The 15551-nt window shown below is 38.0% G+C and overlaps 1 protein-coding gene across 1 annotated transcript in view; it reads left to right on the top strand.

The window, feature by feature from the left end:
* The first annotated feature begins 843 nt into the window (after positions 1 to 843).
* Positions 844 to 15551, top strand: part of SGCZ (sarcoglycan zeta) — a 1168143-nt gene continuing 1153435 nt past the window's right edge. The window contains exon 1 of the mRNA XM_019031865.3: positions 844 to 1731. Coding sequence (XP_018887410.1) covers positions 1693 to 1731 — 39 coding nt within the window. The 5' untranslated portion in view covers positions 844 to 1692. The remainder of the gene's footprint in view (positions 1732 to 15551) is intronic.

Below are 15551 nucleotides of genomic sequence, written 5' to 3'. Positions count from 1 at the left end.
GGATAATAACAGCATACATTAAATAATGGTAAATTAAGAATGCTGCTACGAAAAGAGGATAAAGGAGAATATCTGATAGACTCACCTGAGAAAAATTTTTCTCTGCTCAGGTGACTTTAGTCAGAAGCAGAAGTGTTAAAACTATAAAGAACTAGGGGGAGAGACAGCTGTCCTTAACGAGGGGGCAAGAATGGGAATTAAAGAGCCAGTACTGGCAGGTGGACCAACAGACCAGGTGGCTGGAATTCAGGGAGGCAGAGGACGGAGATGATGTTAGAGGGAGACCATGAGACTTGAATGTGCATATTAAATCCTAAAAAAAGAAACACTTTTTTTTTGAAACAAAAGTATTTATACAGCTCTGTTTCCAAATCTGTAAACATCTTTAAGTCTCAATAGTTTATGTGTCATAATAAAACAAGAGTCTTTAAAACCCTTCAAAAGTCAAGCTTTTACACTGAGACATTTAAATGAAGAAAACGAGCCCTTTCCCCAAATCTACAACCTACAAGTTAAATGCACTGACCTGTCAGAATCTATGTAAAGAACAATTTTCTAATAAAAGACTGCTTTATCATAAGAAGCATCATTCCAGGAAATTTCCTTTAATATTCTTATCTGTCACTTTCTTTAAAAGTCTTTTTTAAATTAAAAAATCTGATGCTGAAAGCAGCAGAGATCTAAAGTGAATATATTTAAATACATGTGGGTGATACACACAAGCATGTTCCTCCCAGATCTGCAGGAAGATGAAGCAACGTACGCAATGAATTAAAATGCTTGTCACCTAGTGGATTCCGGACACAGGGCAGTCTTTAAGACCCAGCGATAGTATTTGTCTGGAGAGGAAATGTTGCTTTTTGACAGACGAGAGAAATCCCCTTAGTGTTGGCTGTGGGAAGAGAGAAGCGAAGTCAGTCACCTGGTGGTGAAGGCCAGTAAAACAGCGAAGCAGGAGAAAAATTTTTCTCTCACTCTCTCTTTCTCTCTCTCTTTTTCTCTCCGTTGGATCCACCTCCTATTCTCTCAACTCTTTTAGCATAACCTTCAAAGGAGAACGTTCCCTTCTGACTTGATTATCTTCTTTTCCCCACTGAGAAAATACCTCTCAGCTACAAGACATTTTTTAAGTCTATGCAGGACTTCGGGGATTCTGTTATCTTGCCGGGGAAATTGATCATTGCTAATGCCTGGGACTGGAGCTAAATTACCTACCAGAGTAAGCCTGACGAGGAAGGCTTTTATCATACACTCTTCTCTTCAGTTTGAACACATTTGCTTGAAATTTGCCGCATGATGCTGACCAGGGAAGCAGCTTTTTTTCTCGGGATGCAGCAATTCGCTGGTATCTAAGCTTATTGCAGAAGAAGAAATAATCTTAAATAGAGTGGATTTTTTTTTTCCTTTTTTCTTTTGGCCCCTGTTTCAATCGACTCAGCTGTGTTGCACCGCGGTAGAGATCACCTGTCACTAAATCTTTGAGGAAGTAAAACAAAGTGAATTATCATTATTATTTATTTATTTTCCTTATTTTTAACCCGGTGGAGGCGGCGTGACCACGGAGAATGAGACTGAGAGGAGCTGCCGGGGCTTGGAGGAGGATAAAGCTGAGTTTAAGCTGGAAACTAAAAGACTAGATTGTTTTTGGGTGCCACTCGCCCGGTTCCTCTCCACTTCGTTTAGTTGCGCTCCATGGACAGATCAACGAACCTGGACATTGAGGAGCTCAAGGTACGTGCCGGTCCGGGCGGGCTTCGCGGCCGCTTCTCGGCGCTCCCTGCTCTCCCCTCTCCTTCCCGCGGCTCCTCTAGCGGCGCGGAGTAGTTGGTGGTCCCGCGGGACGGCGAGGGGGCGTTGGGGGGACGCGCACCCGGGCGCAGGCGCCCCTTCTGGGGCCGAGGACACGGAGGGTGGTTCTCCCGAGCCCAGCTGCACTCCCGGGCTGGGCGCCCTCCCCGCCTGCTCCTCCCGCCAGCGGCCACCCCGTCCTCCTCCTGGTCCGTGACGGCAGCATTTGGGGTGCAGACCCTGCGCCTCTTGCCGGCTCGTCTCCCAGGGGGGGCAGCGGCACCAGCTCTGCCCGCTGTCACCTGCTTTCCCAGCAAAGTTGTCCGAGCTGCGCCGCCACTTTGCCTCCTCTCCCCTGCTCCGATCCCGCCTGTGCCCCAGCCCGGCACCGGGACAGTGCATTTCCCCTCGGAGATTCGCGTGACAGAGGCATCTGCAGCGACAGCCCGTTTTTATCCCAGAACTTCGTGAGACCCCTTTTCCCTCCCACCGCCCGCGGGCAGGGTTTCCTCCCGCAGTTGCAGTGCAGGGGCTAGAGAGGTACCCCCGCTGCCGGGGACGACTAGCCTGCCCTAGCCCCAGGCGCGGGAGCAGGTCCGGGGACTCGGGCAGGGGGCGGGGAGGCGGGAGCCGGGCTGGGAGGGGCGGCATCTGCAGAGGCTCCGGCCGCACACGGTCTCCTACCAGCCTGGAGCCCCCCGCCGCCCCGCGGGGTCCCCGCGCCGCGCCCTCTTCCTCTGGGGTCCCCCGCTCGACCGCGAGGGCCTGCCCGGAGGGAGCATCCGGGGTGACAACGCGGCCCTCTGCCTATGGGCAGCTCTGCCTGCTTCTCTTCAGGAAAAAAAAAAAAAAAAAAAATTATATATTTATATACACACAATAAATAAAAACTTTAAAAAACCAACAAACCACAAAATACTTTAAATGTCCCGCTCACCGTAAACGAAAAAGCGGGAAAGGGGGCGACACTGGAAGCACCTCTTTTATTGAAATCCTCCACCCTTCTTTACCCCTAGGCATTTGGTACGTTCTACTATTTCAGAGGTTCAGATGGATTCTGGCTTCTTTGATCAGTGAGAATGTCTAGGCACCCCCCACCCGCTGGAGAAACGACGAATAGAGGTTTGCCCTGAAATGTCAAGGAAATGGGTTTATCCGACAAGCTAGGCAGGCTGCAAAATCCCCTGCAGAGCTCCAAAGCCTCTATCTGCAGACTGTCCTGTGCCCTGGCCAGGGGGCGCGCAGGAGCCCAGTTCTCCAGGCGCCCCAGATTGCATAGACGCGGAAGGAAAGAGGGTCAGAGAACAGTGGCACCTGCCAGAATCGCCCTGCCACTGACTGTAGATGCAGTCCAGGACGGAGGGAGGACAGTCAGAAGACCTAGAACACCTTCCACCGAAGACTGAGTTCCTTGGGGAAAGGGAAGTAAGGAGGAGGCAGATTTGATGCTTCGTTTAAAGTTGGCCAACAAGTTTCTGTGTTTTTGCCAAGATCATAGTCAGTAGACCTTGGTCTGGACTAGAAGTTTCCTCTTATCTCTCTGCTCTACTCCGATAGGACACATTGCCTTTATGTTTGCAAAGATTCCCTACTTCTCTTTCCCAAGCATCCCAGTCTCTTGGGAGAAGGGGTGGGTTTTATTTGAGATGCGAAGAAGAATGTATGATAATGATTGTGATCTGTATTTTATGCAGAGGTGGAGTATCCAGATTATTTTTTGGTTAACTTTAGGGTATGACACAGAAGAGAGCGTTTTGTTAAGAGAAATGGAAGGGAGAAATGATTTGGGGTGATTCTTTCCCCTGAAATCCCTTTAGTTTCCTAGCTTATCCCGCTCTGAACCCCAGTGCCAATACATTGTTGTTTAAATCAGCAAAAGAGCAAACCCACTGGGGAAACTTCTGTCTAGAATTAGTAGAAGATCTCAGCTTAATGTCACTACTCCTGCACAGATAATCCAGAGATCCTCATAGCCAGAGTGTACTGGACTTAGTGCTCTGGCAGCAGAGGGTAGGGAACTGGAAAGGTTTGGGCATGAGGGGGTATATTGGCAATGACTGACTGGGAAGAAATGAAGGCGTGTTAGATACAAGGATCTACTGAGGTTGTTCAGAAATTATGTCAAGGACAAGCTACTTTTGAGGGTCAAAAGTGGCAAGTGAGGAGATGTAGTCAAGCCTTATTAGAAAATGTTTGAGATCCTCCAGTTTTGGGAATAAATTTATGTTGTCAGTTTTGACTACACTTGTGGAATACGAAGGCTGTGGAATCCTTCTGAAATATATACAGTTTGTAGAGATGGATGCAGTGCGCGTGGAATAACTTGTCTAGATTTCTTGTTTTCAGCGGAGTTGGTTGGCTTGGTTTCCTAGACATTCCAGTTCAAGTTAGTCTCTGGTGGCTTCTTGCTGAAGAGCCTCCCAGTGTGATCAGTGGAGAGAGGGAAGAAAAAAGCTAGGATACTTGTTTTTGGCATTATTTGCATGTTTTGACTTTTCTTATCATCTAATAATGCTTACATTAAAACACATCCACACAGAACTTTGGTTTTTATGATGCTTTAAATATACAAAAAATGTTTACTGGAGTTTGATACATAAATAAATGTGCATAAAAGTATAAAAATATAGTTTAGCTTAGTTTTAGATGATCAGTGTCATTGTTAGGTGAAGCTGCTTACCTCAGGTTTTCAGAAAGAAAGATTCTGATAATTTATCTTTATTTGGGATAAGCTATTTTCTCTTTGAGATTTTAACAACAATTTGTTTATTTTTTGCTGTGCTGGGTGTGCAAACATTGATTTTTTAAAATGTGCTGTACAGTGTCAATAGTGTTTTCTTTTGCAAGCTTTTAAACTAAAGATAAGCTCTAATTGTTAAGCTATTGCTGCCATTATCATTAAAACTAAACAATATGCATGTTAAAGGATTTATTTGATGGAAAACTGAAATACAGTTATGTGTGTAAAACTTGCTAATGAAGGTAAGTATGTTTCATCTTCTATTCTGCCCACAAACTCCTGATGAAACACATCAGTGTTGAAAAGGGAGAGAGTTCTCATCCAAAGAATGTGTGTGTTCTTTTCCTTTTGATCTCTGTCTCTCTCTCCAATGAATGTATAAACTTTACTCTGGATTTTGCCCTGGTGTTTACGTTAAAGAAGAAACAACATCAAAAAATCCAAAATATGGGTTGCTGCTTTGGAAATGTGGGTGTTAATGAATATTGATATTAGAAAAAGCCCCCTCCATCCTGGAGTATCTCTGAGTTATAGAGTACTGGGTGCCTTTTAGCAGTCGAGATTTAACTGCTAGCTTTAGCCTTTATTTTAGCTCCATAGTTGCTCTCTTTTAAACAACTGATCTTCTGCACTGGAAAGGAGATGACTAAGTTTTAGAGCTGACGCTTTAAATTTTGCTTTTTGTAAGATTTTCTCATAGGAGACATTGAGGCTGAATAAGCAGTTATACTAAAGTCTATGACTTTGTTGATTCTTTTACTCATCTTTTAAAATGTGGGTACTAATTCACCTCTATTAATTTGGCAATTAAGTTATGCTTTCAGATGCTAAGAATTTATTTGTGGATAATTGTTATTTGCTTTGAGATCAAAAATATAAAATACATCATGAGTATAATATAATTTTTTTCAGTCATGTTAGATCCTAGGTTTTATTTATTTATCTGTCAGGATTGTTCTGTTAGTGGGATGAGTGGCTGGAAGTTAAATTAGTTTTTTTCTGCTAATTGCAGAGCATGAACGGTATGCTTCTGGAATATTTTCTTAATTATTTTGCACGTTACAAAAATTACAAACTACATAGTTAATCTTGAGACACATAAAACAACTTTTCAATAAGGATAATCTTGCTTATTTGAGTTTATTAAATGTAGTCCAGTCACTGTTGCTTAATTTTTCTCTGCTTAACTGAACCAACATTTCATCTCCCAAGAACTTGAATCTTGCCCTAGATAGGTGAGGAAAAACCTTCCCTGAATAATATAATGAGGTCATTAAAAAAGTATTATATGGGTGAGAAATGATAATACAGCAAAAAATACATAGGTATTTAAACAAGAGATTGATTAAAAAATGCTGAGATCTTAAAGCAATGTCATAGTACATTCATCTACAATTTCAATCAAATAAGAGAGTTGGCACTTAAAAGAATTCTATTTTTTTTCTTTCTTTCTTTTTTTTTTTTGGTTTGTTTAATCAATAAGACACTCAGCCCAGGACAGTCAAGCTTGCTGCAGTGTAGGAAGCTTTCTGATGAATCTAAGTAGGTGGTATTTTGTTATGTTAGTCATTCTATAGTGAAAAATAGTACTCTCTAACAAATGGCATATTTTTAGCAGCCTGCCTTATATATTCATTTCTTGGCTGAGAAAGATGAAACATATTTGTGAATACTGAATTATTTGACTTGTTTCACATCTAAAGGAATCATAACTTCTTTTCCTCTAGGTCTAGTTCCAATTCACTTTACAGAATAGCAACTAGTCACGAAGACTTAGCAACAGGTAACCTTAATTTGAAAAATTAATATCATTTGACATTGATAAACTACAACTGTATACATTTATGGGTTATACTGTGATGTTTTACTATACATCTACAATGTGGAAAAAATTAAATGAAGCTAATTACTATATTAATCACATCACTCATTTTTTGTGGTGAGACATCTGAGATGTACCCTATTAGCTATTTTGAAATATATATGTGTGTATATATATATATACACACATATATATGTATATATATACACACATATATATGTATATATATACACACATATATATGTGTATATATACACACATATATATGTGTATATATACACACATATATGTGTATATATACACACATATATATGTGTATATATACACATATATGTATATAAATATACACACATATATATACACATATATATATAATCTTGAATTTTTAATATTTGGAAATAGAGTTGTTTAATTGAAGTTGAAATTCAAGTTACAGTAGGGAAACATCACTTATGCCATTAAGAGGGATGAGGGAACATACTTGATATGAGTGGAAAAAGAATTAAGAAAAATACATTTGTGGGAAGTTGGACAAATGACTATTTTAGAACTCTTCAGTGGTCTACTGTCATTACTTAGCATATGTTCCAGCCTACATACTGGCTATTACAGTTTTGCTGATCTCCAGAGTTTACCAATTGAAAATACATCAAATTTTGAAGGCCCAGTAAAAAAGAATATTTTAAGATTTATGAACTCAAAATCATAGCTACACGAGATGGCTTACTGCTATAAGATAATAAATCCACATCTGTCTTTGGGACATTTATATAATATTTAGTGCGTTGTTTCTTGTGCTGTCTCAGAATTTCAGCTAAAATACAATTTGGCAGAGCTTACAACTTTAAGTTACTAAGGAAAATGACCGTTTACTTTTGTTCAAATTCTCTATGAATTTTTGAGAATATGCATTTAAATTGGTAACTGTTTAAATGAGTAAATGCTTACATGTCAAGGTAAAGATTTGTGCATTTATTTGTTGAGAATTGTGCTTGGTTTGTGATAAAATTCTTAGCTTCTAAAACTCTCTGTGACTAGAAGTAAGCTACCACATTTTCTATAAACGTCATTTTAGGCCGGGCATGGTGGCTCACGCCTGTAATCCCAACACTTTGGAAGGCCGAGGCAGGAGGATCACTTGAGGCCAGGAGTTCGAGACCAGCCTGGCCAACACGGTGAAACCCTGTTTCTACTAAAAATACAAAAATTAGCAGAATATGGTGGTGTGCTTCTGTACTCCCAGCTACTCGTGAGGTTGAGGCGAGAGAATTGCTTGAAGGTGGGAGGCGGAAGTTGCAGTGAGCCGACATCTTGCCACTGGACTCCAGCCTGGGTGACAGAGTGAGAACCTGTCTCCAAAAAAAAAAAAAAAAAAAAAAAGAATATATTAACATCTAAAGTTTTTATTTTACTCAAAGTCTCTTCTTTTTCTTGGCAAATGTCTAGAAACATGGGTTTATCTATATTCTCAGTGAAACTGATGAGAGACTTCTATGCCAACCACAGAATGAGCACATTTAAGGTTACCACCCCTCCAAGAGCATTATGTAGCCTCACATTCTAAAAATTAAAAATTGTTCCAAATTGCCTTGAGAGTTTTCTTGAGGCTCCTAAACAACATGTTTGTACGTTGAGTGAAAAATATGATAAGCCACAATTAGATTTTAGAAAACTTTATACCACTTTGTTGGTATTAAATAGGTTATCTAGAGTGTTCTATGCCAAGTTGACATAGAAAACCTTTAAAAATAGAGGATTTTAGCATCCAGCCAGAAAAGCTTTAATTATCATGGCAATGTCCATCAGGGAAACAGGGGCTAAAGCTTCAGCCTTAGAAGTTAATTCCAACAGTCACCCCACGCTAAAATGGAGCTCAGAAGCAGTTAGAATTCAGAAGCATGCAAAGTACTAAAGCTCATACTGTAAATCTAACAGATTTTAGTGTTTGAGGAAATTCATTTGTGCAGTGGAAAAGGTGCTGATCTGGTTAGAGTAGTACTTGGGAGACATTGTTCAAACCCTGGCTCTGCCGTCTACCGGTAGTGGCACCTTGGGGATGTCCCTCAAACCTTCTTGGCCAAGGGATTCTCAAGCATTGCACGGTGGGGATTAGATTTGATGAAAGGGTTTTGTCATAATCATTTTTTAGCCACAGTTGAAGAATTTGTTCAATGTCTTCGAAACAACCTAACATTTAACTCCAGTGAAAGGGAAGTTTGGTTCAAGACAGTCTGAGGAATCTCTCCATACTTGCCTTTGGCCTCTGCAGTTGACTCTGGGACCATGGCAAGAACTGCAGACTGAAGAATGGAAGGTAAAAACCCCAGAACAAGTTGATCTCGAATTGTCTTCCAGGGCTCAGGGTCTATGGCTCAAAAATGACATTTTTGTATCTTCTTCAAAGGAAATTATTTTCACATTGATATAGTTTATATAGTTCCTTTCATTCTGCAAATAATCCTTCATTTGAACGTCAAAACAAGATTTTCTGCTGAATATTATCTTCTCATTTTATGGGTACCAAAATAGAGACTCAGAAAAATCAAGTGAAATGCCTAGGATCACAAGGTTAACAGATAATAGAATAAGAACTTAAATTCATGTCCTCTATTTCCAAATCCTGTGCTATTATATATAGGCCAAAATTCCAGGGAAATCTTAAAGAACGTCTGATGGTAGAGATTTTTCACTGAATTTCTCTAATACTCTAATTTCCAAGAACAGTAACAGTATTTGAGCTACCATCATAGTATTTACTCTTGTTGCAAAGCAGTGGTTCACATTACAGTTTTTTTTTTTTTTTTAACTAGTATCCTTATTCATAGTGACTTATTTTAGTTTTGGGTCAAATTACCGTTGGTTGATATTTGTAAGTTATTTGCATAATGTTTCAGTGGACATGCCTCAACACTTCACATCTCTTCATGCACATTCTGGATTACTTCAAAATAGTTAAAAATGCAAACTTTAAATGTATAAGAGCTAAGAGCCTACTAAATATTTGTCTTTGCTGGAGGCATGCAATGCTTTAATTACTAACTCACACATTATCATTATCTAACTTATTTCCACACTTGTTTTTAAATTCACATCTTTCTTTAGAATGGCTAGAAAAATACATGTTATCTACCTAAGATAAAAGAGCCTTTGATTCTTTCCATTCTTGGGTAGAAGCAACCAATTCAGCTGCCATGAGTGAGAACATTTTTGTGAAACATGATACAATAAATCAATGTCATGAATGGGAAAGCGGTGTTATGATTGTGATTCCAAAGTCTGTGTTTACTCGGAGTATTTGAGGGCTTTTAAAATCCAAAACAGAAGGAGAAACTAATTCAGGGAAATAAATCGCTTACCTCAAGATTTCTTGAATCATGTTCTAGCCTTCAAACTCTCCCCCAACATGGGATGCATGAGAGAGAAATTCTATCTCGTCTTACTAGTAGAATTAGTTGTACTCCTAAGCAACTGATTTACATTTAATTTTATAAATGTTTTTCACCATAAAATCAATAGTGTTTCTCTACTTTAAATTAGTTCCCCTTTACCTTAGGAACAGACTTGTGGTCCGTCTCCAACAAATACTTGTATCTTTAATTCCTGGCCTCATAATATTTTTGACTTTTGAAATTATTATTACGCTTTCATAAAGAATTAGTGGTAATAAATATTTATACACTTAAAATTATTAAAACCCTTTTTAGATACTCTTAATTATTTTCATGTTTCAGTAGATGTGCCTCAAATATTTCACATCTCTTCTGAACAACTTACAACTATGCATTTTTTTTTTTATTTTTTGAGATGGAGTCTTGCTCTGTTGTCCAGGCTGGAGTATAGTGGCACGATCTCAATTCACTACAACATCTGCCTCCTGGGTTCAAGCGATTCTCCCGCCTCAGCCTCCTGAATAGCTGGGATTACAGGCACCCGCCATCATGCCTGGCTGATTTTTGTATTTTTGTAGATACGGGTTTCACCATGTTGGCCAGGCTGGTCTTGAACTCCTGACCTCAGGTGATCCACCCGCCTTGGCCTCCCAAAGTGCTGGGATTACAGGTGTGAGCCACCATGCCCAGCCTGCATTTTTCAAAAATTGGTCAAGAGCTACGAAGGTTATAAAGCTTAACTGTGCTGTGTGTATCCAGTTTTTGTTTTCGTGACTTCATTTGTCTACGATAGTTGTGTAATTGGTGAATTCGTGTGCCACCAAATGAAACCCACTATATACCGAAAGTAAAAGACTGATATTTAATACTTAGGTTAACACCTCTACCTGTTCTAAGGCATTCTGTCTTAAATGATTATTTTTTTATTGCTCTCAAATTTGGCCTTTGTAGTGAATGATCACCTGTATTTCTAAATCTCTGTATTTCTGTTGTCTGTTACTTTTGTCTAGGGCGGAGACATTATTTTAGAAAAGGTTAAAAATAAATGAGCTATTTTAATCAACATTGTGTTTAAAGTTTTCAAATCTACTTTATAAAAATCAATGTTTTGATCAGTTGCTTCTTCTAGGCAGCAGAGACAGTTACTTTTATATATTGTATTTCATCTCATCAAGTTTCTTAAAGTTGATGCCTCAGTCATGGTTCCATGAATAATCAGGTCTGTGCACAGTGTCGTGTCTTAATGATAAAGCTCCTCATTATTAAATCATCCCTGGGAGAAATTATGAGCATTTAGTAATTACAGTATGTGAAATACACAGGTGGCATAAGTTAAACATATTTTTGGCATGTGGCAAGGACAACTGAAGATCTTTTAAGAGCTTCTGAGTCCAATTACAATACAAACCTGCTTTCATTTTATAAAGATGAATATATTACATATGTATTTGTTTCATTTATTTCCTAAAACATTAATAGCTCTTAATGTATAACAAATAAAAACACAACTGACTTTAAAATGTTTAACATTTGCAAGTATCAACTTTTTTTTTCAACATCTGTTCCATATTTCGACTCAAAGTGAATTTCAGAAACTTCTGGAAAGATACGATTTAAGCCATAGTAAAGTTTCAGCATTTTATGATAACATGCTGTCTCAAACAATTAAATAGTGCTGTATATTGGTTTGACATTCATAGACTTCTATAATTGTGAAAATTATCTGTGAACATGCTCAGAGTGTAATTTTTTGTCTTCTCAGTCTCAATTTTCTGATGTTTAGTGAGATGCACCATCCATTTTATTTGTAAACTCTGTGCCTATTTAGAGTTGTGGAGTTGTACTTCAGTGTTTTCCAACATGTGCAATGCCATCAAAATCCAAACAACTGAAATCTCATTTTCTCCCCTGTTGTCTTATTGACGAACAGTGTCACAGTACGAATGAATAAAAATAATAAGAAAAAACATCAACTACAATTTGAGAATGTTAACAGCAGTTTATAGCTTGAAAGAGAAAGAATGACTCCAAATAAATCAAAAATAAACAGAATAAACATTAAGTTTCTACCCCAAAAGAACATTTGACTTAACTGATATTGTTTCCTCTTTAAGTAATCTAATGTCTAAAGTTTACATTATAAGACGTGTGATTCATTGTGGTATTAGTTGGTGTAATGCTTAGAACTCTCAGGTATGTACATGATTGAATTATTAGCAAGAATTTAACTTTCAAAATATTTTCTATGTAAATGCATTATATGAATATTTACCTATTTGATCTTTCACTCTCAGAATCATTTAATAGCTCGTTTGTGTATGCCACGAGAAAAACACAAATTCTGTTTATACATAAAATTTGTATGGGATTTTGTCTATGGTATTTTTCTATTCCCTCTTTACATATACTCCATAGACATTTTTATCTACCCATGTGGTTTCTACTTTCACTTGCAGGGTGATGATGCCCGGTTATGTATGGGCACCTCCCACCTTTCTCTTGGGCTACATGCACACCTCTCCAATTTCCAGCAATCTGCTAGAAATCTTTACCCGGATGCTTTGCAGTCACCCTGATCTAACAAAATGGAGCACACCTTTCATTCTCTGTCAAGTGTGCCCCTCCTGTAGTATGTTCTTTGTCTTGTTTAGTATTTCACCATTCACTTCATCATGCAAGCTGGAGCTCAGAAGATCCTTCTCTACTTATCCCTTGTCATCATTCCATACATCCACCTGGTCATTAAGACCATCACGCTGTATAGTCTGCTTTTTTCCTTCTGTGCATCTTGTTAGAACCCTAGACCAAGTCCTCACCTTTTCTAATCTGTTTTATCCTAAGACATATGTATGTATTTCTTGCAGTGAGGCTGGCCATATTACAGTGAATTCTACTGTGATGTAGCTCTAGTGTTCAGGGTGGGTTTGGAATTAACGTGAAGGGATTTATGTATTCTCTCTTAAAGTTTCACAAGTCATTTTAGAATAAGTTGGGAAAGAGTGGAAACTGGGACACCAAGGGTGGGCCTGATGCTGGATGCAGAGGGATTTAGAGGTCTCTAAAAATGCCTAAGGGCACCCTCAAAAATGAGAAAAAGATGGCTCCTGGAAGTTAAACTTCATAGTAGCTACTGATGATGACTAAAAAGTTCAGTTTGGTGAAAAAAGAACCACAGATTATTTGGAGATAATAATGATCAATTTTGATTTTCTATCTTGATGAAATCTTTGAGTTACACTCTTGCAGAGCCATGAGTTATGCTTGACAATTTCCTTAGCTGATTTTCTGTATTTTTGACAGTTTGGTCAGATTTCTTATAGTAAAAAATATTATCTGCCTCTGGGAATTTGACAGCTCTGTCCCTGGGAGGTGGCCCAAAGACAGTATGCTAACACAGTGAGCCATCTAAGTAAGTAGGGAGGTAGGTAGGTAGGTCTGAAGGATTTTCAAGGAAGACAGGCCAAGATATTTGAATTCTGAGCTGCATATTATACTCAATGTACTTGGTTTGTCAGTTACCTGTAAATATGTTGCTTAGATGTCTTTGTAATTATTTTATCCTTGTTATCTTAGTCTTTCAGTAGAAGTTACTTAATCGTGCGTTTAGCTGTTCTATGGGGGTTACAATGTGGACTAGTAAGAGTAAGGCAATGTAGATGTGCATAGATCAAAGTAGGCATGGGATTGCAAAATCTAACTAAAGATGCCTGGTGATAGCAATAGGTAGTGAGGTATTTCGTAAGAAAATGTAATTTGCAAAGTGGCGGATTCTAGGAGGTAAGACCTGTTCATGATTCTCCAGAGACACATTCTTCTTCATTAAGGAACCACCTGGTTTCCTGACACTTTTCAACTACTTTCCCTTTTTCCAGCCAGTCTCCAAGCAAGTCACATCCCATACTTTCAGATTTCCCTTTTTGAGTAAAATAATGTGTCCTTCACCTGTTTGAAATTCATTGACATTTCCCATTGCTTACGTTATAATCCGCACTCCGCAACACAATATACCATGATACAGAGCTTGCTAATTCCCAGGCTCTCTGGAAAAGAGTACTCTCTTTTGTACTTTCCATTATGTGAACACGTGCATGTGCGTGCACATACAGATACACACACTCACACACGGTACCATAACTTCAATGAATGACTAAGTTCTACTTAGTCATGCCAGTTCCTCTCCCTCTGTTGTAATATTGCGTAAGTACTTGTCTGAAATACGTCTTCTTTTCTTATATATTTCCTACTTTTTGACCAGTAAACTAGTCCTAGGAAGAGATAGATATATCTTTTTTTTTGTGTTCCTATACACTTTGGATATTTAGCTGCATTGTAGACTTTTAATTAAATTGCATTGTGGTAGGAAAAAAAATGGCCTGCATAATACCAATCTTTTGAAGTTTGTTGAAAATTGTTAAGGGGCCAGTATAAAGTAAATATTTGTACATATTCTGAGTTTCCTTGAAAAGAGTGTGTATGTTTTCACTTGTTGGGGATTAATTCCTATATATGTCCATTAGATTAAGTTTATTGTTTATGCTGTTTTAATTTTTCATAATATTTCTATTTTGTTTGTTTAAACTACAAATTAGAGATATGTTAAAATTTTCTGTTTAGATACTGCATTTATTTCTTGTTGTAGCTTTCTCAATGTTTGCCTTATATATTTGAGACTATGTTATAAGATACATATAAGTTTAAAATTATATTTTCCTGGTGAATTAAAACTTTTATGTGATGACTTTCTTCATCCCTGCTAATGATGTCTGCCATAAAGTTTATTTTGTCTGATTTTAATATAGCTATATCAGCTTTTACGAATATCACTGTAGCATTATCCAGCTTTATTTTGGCTAGTTTTTCTCATATTTTTTTCATTCTTTTAGTTTGAAACTTCTTGTATATTCAAATTTTAGATACATCTGGAAAGCAGCATATAGTTAGATTTTAGAAATCCATTTGGATAATGCTTTGCCTATTTACTGCATTTAGCTTATTTACATTTATTATAATATCTAATATATTGGGATTTATTTCTGGCATTTTAGTTCATGAGTTATGTTTAATCCCAGAATTTACTTCCCTTTTATTTGAGGTACTTATGGTAGTAGCAAACTCAGTTTTCTTGATGGTCTGATAAAGTCGTTTTCTTTCTTTAGCTTTTCAGAATTTTTTTCTGGGTATACAATTTTAGATGAACAGGTATTTTCTCTTAGGATACTAAAAGTATTACACTGTCTTGATTCTCATGTTGCAAATGAGAAACCAGATGTTAATCCCTTCTTTTAATTTTTAATGTTCTTCAATTTTATTATAATGTGTCTTTAAAAAAATTATCCAGGTTGGTGTTTTATGACTTTCCTGAATCTTTATGAAAGAAGAAAAATATACTCTGTTATAAATAGAATTTATGTAAGAACTACCATGCTGTCTTTTTAAAGAAGCTTTTTGGCTGGGCATGGTGGCTCACGCCTGTTATCCCAGCATTTTGGGAGGCGAAGGCGGGCGGATCACTTGAGGTTGGGAGTTTGAGACCAGCCTGGCCAGCACAGTGAAGCCCCGTTTCTACTAAAAATACAAAAAATTAGCTGGGTGTGGTTGCCCATGCCTGTAATCCCAGCTACTGGGAAGCCTGAGGCAGGAGAATCACTTGGACCCAGGAGGTGGAGGTTACAGTGAGCTGAGATTGCACTGTTGTACTCTGCCGAGTGAGACTCTGTCTCAATAAATAAATAAATAAATAAAAAATAAGTAAATAAAATTTTAAAAAGGAGCTTTTTGCTGGCAATTGCAACCCGTAATGATTTTGCTATAC

Source organism: Gorilla gorilla, chromosome 7 (genome assembly GCF_029281585.2).
Source record: "Gorilla gorilla gorilla isolate KB3781 chromosome 7, NHGRI_mGorGor1-v2.1_pri, whole genome shotgun sequence".
NCBI classification, from domain to species: domain Eukaryota; kingdom Metazoa; phylum Chordata; class Mammalia; order Primates; family Hominidae; genus Gorilla; species Gorilla gorilla.
This window is presented reverse-complemented; position numbering and strand designations above follow the sequence as displayed.